General features: G+C 46.8%; 1 protein-coding gene across 1 annotated transcript in view; it reads right to left on the reverse strand.

Moving 5' to 3' along the window:
* LOC144673607 (plexin-A1-like) overlaps nucleotides 1-19,085 on the reverse strand; it is a 316,439-nt gene that overhangs the window by 10,783 nt on the left and 286,571 nt on the right. The window contains exon 10 of the mRNA XM_078535357.1: nucleotides 1,257-1,353. Coding sequence (XP_078391483.1) covers nucleotides 1,257-1,353 — 97 coding nt within the window. The remainder of the gene's footprint in view (nucleotides 1-1,256; nucleotides 1,354-19,085) is intronic.

Raw genomic sequence — 19,085 nt, forward strand, 5'->3', positions numbered from 1 at the left:
CAGCCCCACAAACAACAACTTACATTTATATCGCACCTTTAACGTGATGAAACAACCAGAGGTGCTTCACAGGAACATCGTCAAACAAAGCATGACACCAAGCCACATAAGGAGATAGGAGGTCAGATGACCAAAAGCTTGGTCAGAGAGGTAGCTTTCAGGAGCATCTTGAAGGAGGAGAGCAAAGTAGCGAGGTGTAGGGAAGGAGTTTCAGAGTTTGGGGCCCAGTCAACTGAAGGCACAGCCACCATCTTGTGGATGCACAAAAGGCCGCCCACTGAGCATTCTGTGTCCCTCCAATTCTGGTCTCTTATGCACCCCGATTTCCTTCGTCTCACCACTGGCAGCTCTGTCTTCAGTTGTCCAGGCGCCAATCTCTACAACCCCCTCCCTAAATCTCTCTGCCTCTCCACCCCCCTCTCTTCCTTTAAGACAGTTAAGAACTACCCCATGTCCTAATATCTCCTCTTTCAGCTCAGTCTTAATTTTTTGTCTGATTTTATGCTGTTGAAGCACTTTCCAATATTGATGCCTTGTGTCTGCTACAAAAATGCAAGCTGTTGCTGATTCTTATACTGGCTATCTGAATTGGACCACACTCTGACTGCAACCCAGCAACCCATGTAATGAGGTTGGGGTGATCGCAATCCAGGCCAGGATGAACAAAGATCAACAGCACAAAAACTGCCATGAGTAGTGAGGGAGAGCTACATTGGCACAGGTGCTGTTTTTCCAGCTGAGATGTTAAACCGAGGCCCTGCCTATTCGCTCAGGTGGACATTAAAGATCTCAGCGAGCTATTTAAAGAGTAGCTGGAGAATTCTCCCTGGTGTCAGCAATGATCTTATTGAATGGCACAGCAGGATCAAAGGGCCTACTCCTGCTCCTAAGTCCTATGTGTCCGGGGCAATACTTATCCCTCAAACAACGTCACTAAATTATATTATCTGGTAATTATCAGATTGTTATTTGTGGGAGCTTGCTGTGCATGAATTGGCCGCTGCTTTCCTACACTGCAACAGTGACACTATGTCCGAAGTACCTCTTTGGCTGTCAGGTTATTTGGCCTATCCTGAGGTTGCAGAAGATGCTAAATAATTGCAAGTCTTTATTTTTAAGCAATCCACACTTGCAAACATGGCTGTCTCCCAATTCACTCTGTATAAAGCAATGGACCTCATTAATAAGGTCTCAGGGTCTGGAGATATCAGTAATGTCCACGGCAGAAGATGCTTTCTTTAATCTGCTGACTGTACCTTTAATGTTGGCAGGGTTGTCTATGACAAAATTCCCATTCCATACAACGGAGAGATCCACAGGCAGGTCGCTGATGTCATTTCCTTCATACGTGTACTAGAAGAAAAAGACAAAACAGGATTAGTAAAGGTGGGTGTCCACTGTTGCCTGTGTTTCTGCAATTGGACAGCACTTACTGAATAATCTTGAGTGCGCTAACAGTTACACTAACAACCAATTTAAGATACTCAGTCAAGCTCGTAACATGGCTCATTTACACTTGCTAGAAGTGACATACATTCATACGCAGGGATCCTTTCTCTGCAAACAAAAGGAATATGTTCAAGTCTCGTATCTATTTCGAATTACCCAGGAGCTCAGGGAGCCTATTATTCCTCGTTGCTCTCTGCACGGCAACTCTTTGGCCAATTACAGTCGACTTGCCACCCAATCAGCACCCTTTTCTCCTGTAGCATAAATTAATGTGATCCTTTCAAATTTGGCATTCTTACATTTGTCCTGATGAGTGTAAGACGAAAAGGTTTGGCAACATGTCTCTTTATAGTAATACAATAGGAGCAGTGCTTTAGCCACATGACTACAGGAGCGTTCATTGGTGGGAGCAAGTCACTTTTCCTATCTGATTTACAAGAATAATTACCATTCACCTCATTACTGTTTGAGAAGGTTTGGCAGTGCACAAAATGGCCACCCCGTTATTCAAAGAGCTGGCACAGGCACGATGGGCCGAATGGCCTCCTTCCGCGCCAGATGATTTTACAATCATGGCTGCATGACAAGACCCATTGTTCCTCTTGGGAATCTTTCTTTTATTCATTCACGGGATGTGGGCGTCGCTGGCTGGGCCCAGCATTTATTGCCCAGCCCTAATTGCCCCTTGAGAAGGTGGTGGTGGCGAGCTGTCTTCTTGAACCGCTGCAGTCCATGTCCAAATGCAGCAAGACCTGGACAATATCCAGGCTTGGGCTGACAAGTGGCAAGTAACATTTGCACCACACAAGTGTCAGGCAATGACCATCTCCAACAAGAGAGAATCTAACCATCGTCCCTTGACATTCAATGGCATTACCATCACTGAATTCCCCACTAACATCCTGGGGGGTTACCATTGACCAGAAATTGAACTGGACTAGCCATATAAATACTGTGGCTACAAGAGCAAGTCAGAGGCTAGGAATTGTGATGTGTAACTCACCTCCTGACTCCCCAAAGCCTGTCCACCATCTACAAGACACAGGTCAGGAGTGTGAGGGAACACTTGCCTGGATGAGTTTGGCGCCAACACCACCCAAGAGCCGGGACTCCCAAACGCTGGGTGTAGATTTTGGGATCAGAAGCTGTGAGGCTGTAGTGGTGGCCGTGGAGCAGAGACTCTGTTGGGGTAGGTCCCGGGACAGGCTCCGAGGTCCCATGTGGCATGCATCTCATTTTTTTATTTATGATTTGCAGTTCGCTGGAAGAGGGTGGGAGTGAACAGGCAGCCACAGGGATGAGACATCGGAGATTAGATGTGCACTAACAACCACACTGCCAGATTTGGAGAGACTGCATTGCAACATGCATGCCCGTGTTGCAATGATTACTATCCTGCTGTTTTGTTTTATTTTGGCACCACCCCCTCACTCAATAACAGCAGGTCACCCACCCACCCCAGCTCACAACTAAAAGCTACCACCACCCCCGCCAAAAACCGAAGGCCACCCCCTTCCACTCGACAACCGAAGGCTCCCCACACAACAGGACCTCGCACACCTCAAACTTTCACACCGAGTCTGAGGCATCAAAATGGAGTCACGCTCGGGAGCGCAGTTAGGAGTCAACCATATCGCTGTGGGGTCTGGAGTCACACGTAGGCCAGACCAGGTAAGGATGGCAGATTTCCTGCCCTAAAAACCGGGTGGATTTTTATGACGGGTGAAGGTAGTTTCACGGTCCCTGCTCCTGTGGTACCGTAATGACTGCACGGACGGAGGTAGTGGCGAAGCTGCCTCCACCAGGCCGGGAAGCCACATCCTGAGGCGGAAATTTAAAAACAAAAAGCATCCACCAGGTCCTCCTCGGAGTTGAGGAATGCAGCTTCGGTTTGAACGAACGCAGCCACTTGCCAGAGTAACGCAATCAAAACCGGGTTGGGGGGGGCAGAACGGAGAAGGAAAAGAGGAATCAATTTTCAATTAAACGTCTCCTCGACTGTGACTTTGCGAATCAGATGGTGGCTTGATAATAAATGTGCTTCATGTCTTACGGCTTCAGATTTCTGGTGTGTCGAATTCTCTCATCAAGCCAGGCCTGTGAAGTCGGGAGAGATCCAGTTTAAAGAACCCGCGCCGGCCAATGTTTGTAGCTCATTTCTAGTGTCAGCTGGAATGGTAGCCGTCTCTATCTTGGCTCAGCTGAACACTCTGCCGCTCCCAAATTAGAAGAATCGCAAAGCGCAGTGGTTGAGGGGTGGGGGAGGAGGTGGTTTCAAGCCAAGTGCCCCCAGTTTGTGTGTGTGTGTGTGGGGTGGGGGGGGCGAGGAGAGAGGTTGAGCCCCCCCAGTTTGAGGGCATCAGTCGACTGCTCCTAGCCAAAGTTTTTTACTCAGCCCAAAGGTGAGAAGAAAGCCCGTGCCTTTATATAGCGCCTTGCGCAACCCCCACTGGACTTTTACGGCACTTGAAGCAGAGTCCCTGTTGTAATATAGGAAACTCAACAGCCAGTTTGTGCACAGCAAGCTCCCATCAACAGAAATGTGACCATGACCAGGTAATCTATTTTTGTGAAGATGATTGAGGGATAAATATTGGGCCCAGGAGAGCAGGGAGAACTACCCCCCCACCCCACCCCCCCCCCGCCACCCACCGCTGCTGTTCTTCAAAATACAGCCATGGGGTCTTTTACATCCACTGGAGAGGGTAGAAGGGGACTCTGAAAGATGGCACCTCTGACAGCGCAGCACCCCTAGAGTACTGCAATGGAGTGTCAAATGCAGGGGTATGACGGAAAAGCAGGTCAACTGGTTTTGGGTCATTTGCCGCATGATTGTGGGATCTTGCTGTGCATTGAATGGTTGCCACATTTGGCCCCCTTCTGTGCTGTGTATTTCTATGCTTTCAATAATTCATGTTATCTGCAGCACAATCAGGTGCTCAGAATGCGATACAAACTCAAGACTTTCTTTCTCAACCCAACTTGTTCCATCGTCCAAATTCCATTTGAGAAAGACAGACAATCAGATCCCCCACCTGTAGAAATACATCTTTCCCCTTCATCCCTCCCCAATCGCCTCCTCTTTTCCTGGATGGTCTGACAGCCACTGCAATAGATTCGACAGGCAGCAAAATCTCTCTGTGCCCCAGTGCTCAAGTCTAGGCAACAAGTGGTGTGTGCGTATGCATATGTACGTGCATGTGTGTGTATGTGTGTGTATGTGAGCGTGCATGGCGAGTTATGTGTGTGTGTGTGTGTATGTAGGGTACCTGTGCGTATATGTGTGCGTGTGTGTGTGTGTGTGTGTGTGTGCGCACGCACGCTGTCAGGGTATGTGTGCATGTGTAGGGTTCATGTGTGTGTGAAGAGTATTCATTGCAGCCAACATTGAAGTGTGTGTACATAAAGCCACATTCCAGTGCGGGTCACTGGTTGTCACCAGGTTTTGGTAACACTGTGCTGGTGCTGTGGCCAATTCTAGACTCCCTTCTGTTGGCCCAGCACAGATCAGGGAATGAACATGGAAACTTTCTGGGCTCTATCACTCAGTAGCACATGAGAGGTTCATCTAACCAGAGCTACCACTCTCAGCAATACTCATTACGTTCAAAACCCATATCCCTATACCCTGTGCTGAATCAGAAATTGGTGCAATTTCCTTTTGAATGATTTGAATTATTATTTCCCACACTAGGTGGCAGACTAGTACAAGAATTCATAGAGCCCAGGTTAAACAGAGTTTTCGGCTTACTTAGATTCTGCTAATCTCCTCTGGTCTTGCTCAATATCTCCCTAAATTCACCTTATTAGTGTATCAAAAACTTAGGTCAAAACTCATGATGGTTGCCAAGATGGCATTGGAGTGTGAGTGCATGTTTGTGTGTGTGTGCGCGTGAGAGAAAATGTGAGCAAGAGAGAGAATGTGAGAGAAAGAATGTGAGAGAGAGAGAATGCGAGAGGGGGACAGTGTGACAGAGAGAGGGACAATGCGACAGAGAGAGGGACAATGCGACAGAGAAAGGGACAGTGCGACAGAGAGAGGGACAGTGCGACAGAGAGAGGGACAGTGCGACAGAGAGAGGGACAGTGCGACAGAGAGAGGGACAGTGCGACAGAGAGGGGGACAATGCGACAGAGAGGGGGACAATGCGACAGAGAGAGAGACAATGCGACAGAGAGAGGGACAATGCGACAGAGAGAGGGACAATGCGACAGAGAGAGGGACAATGCGACAGAGAGAGGGACAATGCGACAGAGAGAGGGACAATGCGACAGAGAGAAGGACAATGCGACAGAGAGAGGGACAATGCGACAGAGAGAGGGACAATGCGACAGAGAGAGGGACAATGCGAAAGAGAGAGGGACAATGCGAAAGAGAGAGGGACAATGCGAAAGAGAGAGGGACAATGCGAAAGAGAGAGGGACAATGCGAAAGAGAGAGGGACAATGCGAAAGAGAGGGACAATGCGACAGAGAGGGACAATGCGACAGAGAGGGACAATGCGACAGAGAGAGGGACAATGCGACAGAGAGAGGGACAATGCGACAGAGAGAGGGACAATGCGACAGAGAGAGGGACAATGCGACAGAGAGAGGGACAATGCGACAGAGAGAGGGACAATGCGACAGAGAGAGGGACAATGCGACAGAGATAGGGACAATGCGACAGAGAGAGGGACAATGCGACAGAGAGAGGGACAATGCAACAGAGAGAGGGAAAATGCGACAGGGAGAGAATGCGACTAAGAGAGAGACAATGCGACAGAGAGTGCGAGTGAGAGAATGCGACTAAGGGAGAGAGTGCAAGAATGCAACAGAGAGAGACAATGTGACGGAGTGCGAGTGAGAGAATGCGACAGAGAGAGAATGTGAGAGCGAGAGCAAAGGAGAGAGAGAGAGAGAGAATGCAAATGAGAGAGACAATGTGAGTAAGAGAGCAATTACAGAAGCATGAAGAGAGACATTCAAAGAAAACAGAAAAATGACAGAATGAGAGACTAGGAGAGAGAAAAACAGGAGCAGCTACAAAGCGAGAAAAAACAAAGAGAAACAGACAAGAAGTGAACTGGCGAAAGAAAAGAGAGGGAAAAAAATCATAATGTTTGTGCGGAAGTATACAGGTGGTAAAATAATAGAGGTGGATGAATATTCCACAATGCTGGTTGGTCACCTTTGGGCCATGTACATCAGAACTCCAGGTCAAGCTTGCTACCACACACCGGTAATGCTCCTTTCGACTAACCATTTAGAAGCATCAAGGCTGGGAGCTGCCTAGCGTCTGCCTCCCCACTGTAAGCCCCAGTAGGTATACTCTCAGTTCATAACATGAGAGGGCATTGCCTGTTTCTGACTTGGCTCTGGCGTTAGGGCTCCACTTGACCACCTCATCAAAATGAGTGGCCAACAAGAAGAGATGTCAGTTGTATGTCAACATCTCATTGGAAAAGCAAAGAGCAGGATCATGTAGGGATTCAGACAAAGGTTAAAGGTGCAGGAGATCCTCATGGTGTGTAGTACAAAGACGCACATTAGTTCGATCAGAAGCCAATTGGTGATGTTCGTAACATAGACATACTTTACTTGGAAGTAGGTTTATTTACAGCATGCAGCATTACACATGTCTACTTCCTACTTACCAACCCTTCACCTGGGTGTCTTAACAATATAATTAATATAAAAATAACACAGGGCAGGAGGTCTCACACTCAATCACTGGTCAGTGCTACATTGGTTGAGCTCAGCTGGATCCAGCTGTTGGAATAAAATATGTCACCCCCAGGGCTGTGCAGCGATACGGGTATGGGCATGAGGTGAGGTACGGCAGGTTGGGGGAGGGGTGGGTAGAGTGGGATGTACCTGGTTTCCAGTTTTCATCGCTAACCATTGCCCCATGCTAGCAGGGAAGAATTCGCATTTGCTGACCCCTCAGCACATCCCAAAGCTCATTTCCCGCTTTTGCAAGTCAACACCAATGCTCAAGACAGGCCATATGTGTGCACAGCAAGATCCCACAGCAACTCGGTGAAGGATCAATCAGTTTTTTGATGGGTGGTGGCCGGCACAGCAAGGATTTGCCGCCTTTCTTTAACAAAGCCCTCATGGGATTCTTAATGTTTATCCAAAGAGGGCACAAGGTGTCTAGGTTTTAATAGCTGATGTGAACAGCTCCAATTGCAGCGCTGCCTCAAGTCCCAGACCTCAGTCTAGATAATGCGCTGCCAGTCCTGGAGTGCAGCTTGAACCCTCAACCTTCAAACAGAGTGTGAGCAAACTGACACAGGAGTGCGACTGTACGAACACGCTCATCAATACTGACAACAACTCGCATTTAGTAAAACACTCAAAGGCACTTCACTGGAACATAATCAGACAAAAAGATAACTGAAACCAAACCACACACAGGAACCACCAAGGCTTCTTAGGCAGCACCTTTCAAACCCACGACCTCTACCACCTAGAAGGACAAGAGTAGCAGATACATGGGAACACCACCACCTGGAAGTTCCTCTCCAAGCCACTCACCATCCTGACTTGGAAATATATCGCTGTTCCTTCGCTGTCGCTGGGTCAAAATCCTGGAACTCCCTCCCTAACAGCACTGTGGGTGTACCTACACCACAGGGACTGCAGCGGTTCAAGAAGGCAGCTCACCACCACCTTCTCAAGGGCAATTAGGGACATAAATAGGAAATAAATGCTGGCATAGCCAGCGGTGCCCACACCCAATGAATGAATAAAAAAAAACATGGAAGTATTCAGACAGGCAGCCCAAAGCTTGGTCAAAGAGGTAGGTTTTAAAAAGTGTCTTAAAGGAGGAGAGGGACTTGGGGAGGTGGAAAGGTTTAAGGAGGGAATTCCAAAGCTTAATGCCCAGGTAGCTGAAGACACAGCCACCAGTGGTGGAGCGATTAAAGCCATGGTCAAGAGACCAGAATTGGAAGAGCACAGAAGACTCGGAGGGCTGGAGCAGATTACAGAGATAGAGAGGGGCGAGGCTATGGAAGGCTTTGAAAACGAGGATGAGAATTCTCAAATCGAGATGCTGCCAGACCAGGTGAGAAAGTTAGTCTCAGTAATGTTCATAGCCAAACCTACCAACGCCCAACTACGGCACTCCCCAAAGGTTTCAGTGATTCGTCAACAACTGCGATGGTTCCCCTCCCGCTATCGTGGCCCAGCCCTCGCACACGGAGAAGGACAGTCGTTTGGCAGAACGTCTAGGAGGCCCACCAAGTCACGGACCCATCCCCCACACCACCCTCCCCAACCCAACCACCCCAAACCCCTGCTCCTTCTCCCGTGCCCGTCACCACCTTCGAAACGGAGCACACAAAACTCGCGGAAAGGAGGACGAGGTCGGAAGCAGCAATGTCGAATGATTTCAGATCATCTCCAGTTAAATCATCTCTCAGGCGTCGCTTCAGCGCGCACTGCCTAGCAGTCGATCAATAGGCCCAGGGAAGTTGGAATTTTTGCTGACAGTTAATGACCTCCTTCAGAGAGGAATCCGAACCCACTTTAAAGAAAATGACAGTCATGTCAGAAGAGATTAAATGAATGATTCATGCCTTGAATCCATCAAGAGGAACATAAGCCACAATAATAACAAGTAACAATAGAGTCACTCAGTATAATGCGCTGTTATGGGATATTCCACAGACTAAACAGCAGTTACAGATCCTCTTTTCAAAGTTACTTGTACTACTCTCTTCCTGTGCCAAAGCCTTGCACCGACCATGAAGGGAAAAAGAATTGTATTTATATAGCTCCTTCCACGTCCACAGCTAATGCATTATTTTTGAGGTATATTCACAGGTGTTTTGCTGGCAAACCCAGCAACCAGTTTATACGAAGCAGGTTGCACAAACAACATAGAGTTTAAGTGACCAGTTAATCAACAACTTGCATTTATGTAGCACCTTTAATGTAGTAAAACATCCCAAGGCATATCATTGGAGCATTATGAAACAAAATTAGACACTGAGCCACATAAGGGGATAGTAGCTTGGTCCAATTGGTAGATTTTAAGGAGCGCCTTAAAGGAGGAAAGCGGAGTAAAGAGGCCGAGAGGCTTTAGGGTGAGAGTTTCAGAGCCTCGAGCCTCAGTAGATGAAGACACCAATGGTGGAGCAATTAAAGATTGAAGAGGCCAGAACAGGAGAAATGCAGATATCAAGGATGCTTACAGAGCTGGAGGAGGTCATAGCGATTGCGGGGGGGGCAAGGCAAAAAGGGTGAGAATTTTAAAATGAAAGTGTTGCTGGGTTAGGAGCCAATGTAAGTGAGTGAGCAAGGGAGTGGGTGATGGATGAACAGGATTTGGTGCAACTTAGGACATGGGAAGCAGAGTTTTGAATGAACTGGAGTTCACTGAGGGTGGAAAACGGGAGCACATTGGAATAGTCAAATCTAGAGTCAAGAGGAACAGGTAGTGAGTGGATGGATGAGTGTTGGTCAGGACACCAGGAGAACTCATCTGGACTTTTTCTGAAGAGCAATTCTTCATGTTCAGGTGGGTAGAGGTTGGGTGGGGGGAGTGAGAAAGAAAGGAGGGGAGGGAGAGAGAGAGAGAGAGAGAAATGGGAAGGGAGAGATATAAGGAGACAGGCAGGTGGGAAAGAGCAAGAGAGAGAGCCAGAAGAGCAGAAAGTAAGGGCGTGGACATGCAGGGAAAAAAGATGATAGAACAAAGATTCAGTGAGAAAAAGACAAGGTAGAGAAATGAAGAAATGTGGGACAAAGAGGAAGGCAGATCACAGAACCCTAGGATGATACAGCACAGGAGGAGGCCATTGGGCCTGTTTTGTCTGTGCTGGCTCTTTAGTAGAGCGATCAAATGCCGCTTCCCCACTCGTTCCCCACAGCCTGTAAATTGTTTTTCCTTCAAGTATGTAACAGGACAAGAGGCAAATGGGACCTACATTGCGCAGCACAGCTGAACCCATTCAGCTCATAGGGACGAACTGTTCCTTAAAACAACTTTTAAAATTGATAAAAGACAATTAATCTTAAAAGGAAACATCCAGACAGGCAAGGGGTCCAGTTGCTGTCTGGCACTGCGCTGCTAACTCAGCGAAGAGCACACAAAGCATGTGTAATTGAACAAGAGGAGCAACAAAATAAAGGCCGCATATTACAAAACGACACACTCCAGAGTATTAAAACAGGCTCCGCTATCCTTGAAAACAGGTACTTTTGTTATTCATGAGTCAAAGCCTCTTGGAAGGTGAACTGAAGATCGACACTAAGGACATGCAATTTTCAAGGAGACCGAATCTTCAAATGCCAGCCTCTCTCTTCAGATCTTTGATAATCTTCTTGAGGCATTTGTTCCCCACCACCACCCCCTCCCCCTTCTCTTCCATATAAAAAAAGCTCACCTCGAAGAGCTGTTGGCTGCACTGCATTATCCAGGGGGAGGCCATTAATTTACACATGAAATAACGCATAGGGCTTAGCCAAGAAGAAAAACACTGAAGTCTAAGTGAAATTGGCATTTTCAATTTGTAGTCTGACAAGTCTCATTTGGCCATTCTCATCTGCTGGCTTGTATAGCGGCTGCATCTGTCCTGGCTTTATTGGTGCATCTCCCATTTCATTCTCTTGATATTTTAAAATATGGAAGGGAGGGAGAGAACAATTGAGCAGAAGCAACTGGCAGAAAGTTTAACCCTCTCTCTTTGGAAGAGCCAGAGAGGCTGGTATTCAGGCTTGGGGATCCAATATTTCAGTAAACCACTGGTAACCAAAGGTATTCAGAGCCAATTGGTCAGGTGGGTTTACCAAAAGGGTCTTCGAGACACTCAGAACCACTGCGTGACAAAAATTATCAACTTACATTTATATAGTGCCTTCAATGTAGTGAAACGTTCCAAAGCGTTTCACAGGAGCATTATAAAACAATATATGACACCGAGCCACATAAGGAAATATAGGTCAAATGGCCAAAAGCCTGGTCAAGCAGGTGGGTTTTAAGGATTGTCTTAAAGGAGGAAAGTGAAGTAGCGATGAAGAGAGGCGTATGGCGGTAATTCCAGAGTTGGGGCCCAAGGCAGCTGAAGGCACAACCACCAATGGTGCAGCCAAACTTCCAAGGGCTAAAAATGCTGCCAGAGGCAAACCAACTGATGTCAATAACCTGGGGCTTGGCAAGTGGTGCAGAACCCAGTCATGAACCACTACTAGATAAGTAGACACCAGAGTCCAACCGATTGCAGCTCAAGCAACTCTGCGTTATCTCCTTACATTATCACACCTTTACCCTCTTCGCACTGGGACTTTAAGTGTTTCAGTTATTCAGAACGGCTTCAGCTGCACCGTCTCCACAGTTGGACACTCTACCCACACAAACCCTCGAGTCTCCCTCGTGAGCAATGACCATTTCAGACAAGTGCCCGAGGTAGCTGTGAAACCTGTACCCCGGGGGAGTCAAAAGTGAGGTGAGGGGAATCGCAGAGAGAGAAAGAAAAGGCATCAGAAGGCACTGAAAATGAGGGGGTAAAATAATATTCTGTTTAAATTTCCACACTGTCCATCCCCTTCAGTTCAAGTATGTGCAGCACCAGGGAGATAGTTCAGATAACCGCGTGCCAGTCCTCCATACATTTACGGTTTTTTTTTCCAGCAGCGTTAGTAAATGATTGCCAACTCTGGCTGGACGTGGTCAGGGCACAACGGTCACAGGATATTTGGCCACAGTTTATAAGTTTAATTGTACTGAGCAGTCTATCCCATCCTGCTCACTGCAGACAGTTCCATAGGACGTCCATGTCTACACACAGGATAGCACACCGCTCCTGCTCAAAGGTTGCCAATTTTATTTGGATACATTCATAGCATGACGTCAAACCTCCAAGCACCCCTCCCAGTCAAACAGCCTTCCCTACCCAAGCCGCTCCCACCCCCACCTCCAATATTTTAATTAATAAAATTCTCAAAGACGAAGGAAAGCAAAACATTTTTTGTTTTAAGTGTCTCTAGGTTTCTCCCAGGTTTTTGCTCGTAGAAGGATGCAGATCGTTAATCTTCAAGTCCTGGAGACTCCAGGATAACCCTGGACGATTGGCAATAGTAAATGGTAGGCTTCTCGGAAGGTATGGCCAGGGTATTCAAGCAAGGGATGCACAGCAAGATTCCATAAACAGCAATCCGCTGAAGGACCAACTAATGTGGGTTTTTTTTTGGTGGTATTGGAATATTGACCAGGACACCAGGAGAAAAAATCCCCATCTCCATTTCAAAACAAGGCAATGGAATTAACAACCACCATCAATTCGATATTTAATCGGAAAGAGTCTGCGGTAATCCCAAAATGGAGTTTGAAGAGCGATCTTCCAATTTCAAAGGTGAAAGGCCAATTGATATGAGCCAAACTGACATTTCATTAATGACTAAGGTAGAGGGGGGGAGGAGAGAGGATGCTTTTTTTCTGGCATTTTAACACATAGGATTTCCTACAGTCCACATCCCAGAAACAGCTCATTCAGCCTAATAGTCCCATGCGCCATACGAGTCTCCTCCCAGCCAACTTCATCTCACCCCATCAGCCTATCCTCTACATTGGTGAGACCAAACGTAAACTGGGCGACTGCTTTGCAGAACACCTGCGGTCTGTCCGCAAGAAAGACCCAAACCTCCCTGTCACTTGCCATTTTAACACTCCACCCTGCTCTCTTGCCCACATGTCTGTCCTTGGCCTGCTGCATTGTTCCAGTGAAGCCCAACGCAAACTGGAGGAACAGCACCTCATCTTCCGACTAGGCACTTTACAGCCTTCCGGGCTGAATATTGAATTCAACAACTTTAGATCTTGAACTCCCTCCTCCAACCCAACCCCCTTTCCGTTTCTTCCCCTTCCCTTTTGTTTTTTTCCAATAATTTATATAGATTTTTCTTTTCCCACCTATTTCCATTATTTTTAAATCTATAACTTTAATGCCCTGTTAGTCTTTCCACCCCACCCCCACTAGAGCTGTACCTTGAGTGTCCTGCCATCCATTCTTAATTAGCACATTCGTTTAGATAATATCACCACGTTCAACACCTCTTTGTTCCTTTGTCTGTGACATCTTTTGATTATCTGCTCCTATCACTGCTTGCTTGTCCCTACAACCAACCTCCCCCCCTCAACTTCTCTCCCCCCACCCCGCCACCTTAAACCAGCTTATATTTCACCCCTCTCCTAATATTATTCAGTTCTGTTGAAGGGTCATGAGGACTCAAAACGTCGACTCTTTTCTTCTCCGCCGATGCTGCCAGACCTGCTGAGTTTTTCCAGGTAATTCTGTTTTTGTCTTCTATTCCATGTGTTTATCTAGCTTCCCCTTAAATGCATCTATTCATCTCAACTACTGCCTGTGGTAGCCAGGAACTGCAGCGGTTCAAGGAGGCAGCTCACCACCACCACCTTCTCAAGGGCAATTAGGGACGGGCAATAAATGCTGGCCCAGCCAGTGACACCCACATCCCGTAAAATGAATTTTAAAAAGGTTTCATATTCTAACCCCTCTCTGGGTTACAAATGTTTTCCCAGTTGGGTTTATGAGCAATGACTGATATTTATGAATCCTGGTTCTGGTCATGCACACAAGTTGAAACACAGGGGCACAAGAAACACTTTCTCTGTGTCTACATTATTAAAATCTTTCATAAATCGGAAAGAACTCTGTCAGGTCAGCCCTCAGCCTCTCTTTGCTATAGAAAAAGAGCCCCAGCCTGTTCAAAAACAGAATTACCTGGAAAAACTCAGCAGGTCTGGTAGCATCGGCGGAGAAGAAAAGAGTTGACGTTTCAAGTCCTCATGACCCTTCAACAGAACTGAGTAATATTAGGAGAGGGGTGAAATATAAGCTGGTTTAAGGTGGGGGGATGGGGGGAGAGAAGTTGGGGGTTCAGTTGAAATCCACGTGGGGTAAGTCGGAGACGGAGACAGTCACTGAGAAAGGAAATATGGCTGTGAAAGCGGGTTTTAGTGAACACCTTGTCAAACACCAGGAGAGAAATGGAAAGCAATGAAGGTGAACAAGGCAGAAGAGAGATACGGAAATCCTATTGGAGAGCAGAACAGTACTTCTTCAAGGTAGGCATTTCTTGAAGAGGAATGGCAGTCAATTAAACACAGAGATAAAAACAAAAAACTACTGCGGATGCTGGAAATCCAAAACAAAAACAGACAATGCTGCCAGACCTGCTGAGTTTTTCCAGGTAATTCTAATTTTTGTTTTGGATTTCCAGCATCCGCAGTAGTTTTTTGTTTTTACCCCAGCCTGTTCCGTGTTTCATGGTAAATAACCAATAGGCCACAGCTAACGACCTTGGCTCACGCTATGTAAAGAGTTGGCTCACAGCCTCATTTAAGGTCATCGCCTAAAGAAACAGAATCGGCACGAGGGGGGGGAAAAAAAAAAGACGCAGCGAGTTATTGTGACCTGGAATACACCTTCTGGAAGGGTGGGGGGGAAGGATACCCAACAGTCACATCCCAAAGGCAAGCGGATAAACGGGTTGAAGGAGAAAAATTTGCAAAGCTATGGAGGCAAGAACAGGGGAGTAGGATTAATTGGAAAGAGCCAGCACAGGCAGGAGAGGCAGAATGGCCTCTTGGTGTGGTGTATAATTTCGTAGCTCCATGAGACCGAGTGTGACCAGTACGCGTCTGAGCGCGTACAGGATGTGTAAGATGTAATGCACTTGGTAAACCAATGACAGGCATTAACTGCATCCTCAAAATACATATATGGAGTCTGACCTTTCTAAATTAGGTGCCGGGAGTCTGAGCTCCAATCATTTAGCTGTCATTTACTGTACAGCAAAGGTTATTGAGATTGCGATCTAAAGGCCATGTGTCAAATTCAAAACAAAACGCGGCAGTTTCAGTCATCAAAAGACAACAGTGGGAGTCACATTTTGATGATGAGGCATCTCTATGACCGCAATCAGTCTTTTGCAACTCGAAAAATACTTTGACATGGCATCAAAGATTTCCTAAACGCGGACTTGAGTCGGAATTGACATTTCAGCTGCTCTTTGCACTTCCCTGACAATGCAAGTCACAATAGCAAAACTACCACAAGCTAACATTACAGGAGGAGGTCTGTTGGTCCAAAGTGCCTGCGCTGGGCAGCGGTGATCCCCGCCCCCCTATTCGTTTCAGAGGCTTGGATGGCCTACAGCAGGCACCCCAAAGCGCTGGAGAAGTCCCACCAGCAGGGCCGGCGCAAGATCCTCCAAATTAAGAGGCGAGAAAGGCCCAGGATCCCATGAATCGTGTGTTTTTGTTGAGGCGAAAGCAATAATTAACCACACTACTGCCATGATGTCAGCATCAAGCGTCCCCGTGCTGCACGATGTGGCCATTGTGAAAAGCCAAGGCACGCATTGTGTCAGAAACAATAAGAAAGAGAGCAGAGACAGGTTAGGAACTATCGGTTAGGAGAAAACCAAGCTGGGACCTAAAATGCCTGGCGAGTGCAAGAGGAAGAGAAGACCAAGGGAGACACATCCTCCATCAAAAGGTCAGAAGTGGGGATGTTCGCTGATGATTGCATGATGTTTCAGCACCATTCACTAACTCCTCAGATACTGAAGCAGTCCATGTCCAACTGCAGCAAGACCTGGACAATATCCAGGCTTGGGCTGATAAGTGGTAAATAACATTCGTGCCACACAAGTGCCAAGCAATGACCATCTCCACCAAGAGAGAATCTAACCATCAACCCTTCATGTTCAATGGCATTACCATCACTGAATCTCCCACTATCAACATCCCGGGGGTTACCATTGACCAGAAACTGAACTGACTAGCCATATAAATACTGTGGCTACAAAAGCAGGTCAGAGGCTAGGAATCCTACAATGAGGAACTCACCTCCTGACTCCCCAAAGCCTGCCCACCATCTACAAGGCACAAGTCAGGAGTGTGATGGAATACTCCCCACTTGCCTGGATGAGTGCAGCTCCCACAACACTCAAGAAGCTTGACACCGTCCAGGACAAAGCAGCCCGCTTGATTGGCACCACATCCGCAAACATTCACTCCCTCCACCACTGTCACACAGTAGCAGCAGTGTGTACCATCTACAAGATGCACTGCAGGAATTCACCGAGGCTCCTTCGACACCACATTCCAAACCATGACCACTACCATCTAGAAGGACAAGGGCAGCAGATACATGGGAACACCACCAGCTGGAAGTTCCCCTCCAAGTCACTCACCATCCTGACTTGGAAATATATTGTTGTTCCTTCACTGTCACTGGGTCAAAATCCTGGAACTCCCTTCCTAACAGCGCTGTAGGTGTACCTACACCACATGGACTGCAGCGGTTCAAGAAGGCAGCTCACCACCACCTTCTCAAGGGCAACTAGGGATGGGCAATAGATGCTGGCCCAGCCAGCGGAGCCCACATCCCGTGAATGAATAAAAAATAATATAAATGATATGCTCCACGGTTTGCAATTTCTGGAAGGAAATGCAAGGACTTTCCAGGAAGGTTCCCCGTAAACCTACAGTCATGGAAAGGTTGGACAGTTTGGTTACTTAAGATTGTTGGCGGCCCCTTGACACTCTCACCCAATACCACAGCAGACCAGACATCAGTACGTCCCTGTCTCTTCCCAGGTTGGCATGGTTACCACTGCAGATCATGCCCAGGGCAGTTGCTTCGTGGGCCTTGCTGGCAAGATCATCACTTAATGCCCTCCGTAATTTTGCTTGAGAAGGTCTAAGAGTCAACGACATTTCTGTGGATCTGGAGTCACATACAGGCCAGATCGAGTAAGGGCAGCAGATTTCCTTCCCTAAGGGGCATTTTTGAATGAGGTGGGTTTTCACTTGGTAATTTGGTGGCCACCATTAGTGATGCTAGTGTTTTATTCCAGACTTAATTAATTAATTAATTAAATTTGCCAGCTTCAATGGTTTGTCTCTGGGTTATTAACCTGGAGCTCTGGATTTGTTTGCTCAGTAACATAACTATGCTGCTTGTTATAATTATGAGGTTTATAAGATGATTAAATTTAAGGAAATGAAGAGGGTCATGTGACATGTACTGACAGCCAGCCTGGGTGATTTGATTGTTAGAGATTACACAGAGCCCCCAGTTTGGTTTACTGGGAAGAAGGTGCAAGGTGTTAACACTTGGAGACAATGGCGGCAGCCTCTGTGGTAACAGTGGATAGACTGACAGTCTCCAGAGCCCCAGAAAAGCAGTGAGAATGTTGGGCCATAAACAGTTGTGCTCTAAACTGTCCACTTACTTCCAAGATAAAAGAGAGTTGGGGTCTCAAGGATAGCTCAACAGCATCTCTACCTGGATGTAAGGCCCTTGAGATTTACTTTGCCATGGAGATGGGCTTTGAGAGGGCAAGGGCTTCTAAGATATGAAACTCTCAGACACAGTTAATCTGCCAGGGTCCAAGAGAAGGAGAGCAGTTACTGGCAGCAAGACACGGTGGTTCAATACACAGGGATAGGGATGGGAGCTCAGGCTCAGATGGAAAAGACCAAATTCGTAAGAAATTAAAACAGGCTAGAAGGTTCGTCCTGCTTGTGCTAGAGGAAGAATCTCCAGGGGGAAAAATCTCACTGTGAAAGACAGTTCCAAGATTAAAAGTTCCCGGGGTAAGAAAGGAAAAGGATAAAAGTAAACCCTCGGGAGCTAAGAATCACCTCGACTTGGTTCCGGAGAATTCAATGTCTGCCTGCAGGGCAGTGTAAAGTATATCTGTGATGTGATTTTTTTTTCAGTTGTGCTAAAGGAGAATGTTCTGCTTTATGGTTTAAAGTATAAGTTGTCGAAGGATAGTGTTTAATCAACAGTGCTTTTAGCCTTTTGGTACAGTAAAAGACTTAAAACGTGAAATCTTGCTGCATCATCCTTTCGGCTATTATTGGAAGCTCGAATTTCTTTTTGAACATTATTGGTCTCTTCAGGGATTGCATCAACTGACTATTGGGTATAACAGCATAGTTGTTGTGTTACCAAGTTAGTAACCTAGAGGCCTGGACCGGAGACATGAGTTCAACGTGGTTTACTCTTAACTGTCCTCTGAAGTAGACTAGAAAGCGTGGGCACCTGCATTTTCAAATATCCCCTGTAAACGACACACCCATTCTGATTTGGAACTATATCGCCACTCCTTCACCGTCGCTGGGCCAAAATCCTGGAATTCACTCGCTAACAGCACCATGGGTGTTCCTTCATGACACATTCAACAAGACAGCTCACCGCCACCTTTTCAATGGCAGTTAAGGATGGGTAATAAATCGTGGCCTTGCCAACAACACCCACATCCTGTGAAAGAATAATTTTTATAAAAACACCATCAGCCAAGGATTTGGAAGTGGGGCGGGGGCTTATGACAGGGCTTCCAAGAAACAATCTATCTTAGGCCCAACCATGTCGATTTGCTCAGCAGAGTCTGTTTAAACAACGCACTAAAGCAAATAGCCTATAGAGTCTATAGAGAATCTCTACAAATTACAGCAAACAGAAAGATACGGTGATGAGGTTAGACGAAGGAGGGCGTGGAGTGGCTTGTATGGAATAGAAACGTCTGTTTGAACCTACTGGGCCGAATGGCCTGTTTCGTGCCATAAATATTTTGCAATACTTTGTAAAACAGAACTCGTAACC

The sequence above is a fragment of the Cetorhinus maximus genome, unplaced genomic scaffold (assembly GCF_964194155.1).
Source record: "Cetorhinus maximus unplaced genomic scaffold, sCetMax3.hap1.1 HAP1_SCAFFOLD_398, whole genome shotgun sequence".
NCBI lineage: Eukaryota > Metazoa > Chordata > Chondrichthyes > Lamniformes > Cetorhinidae > Cetorhinus > Cetorhinus maximus.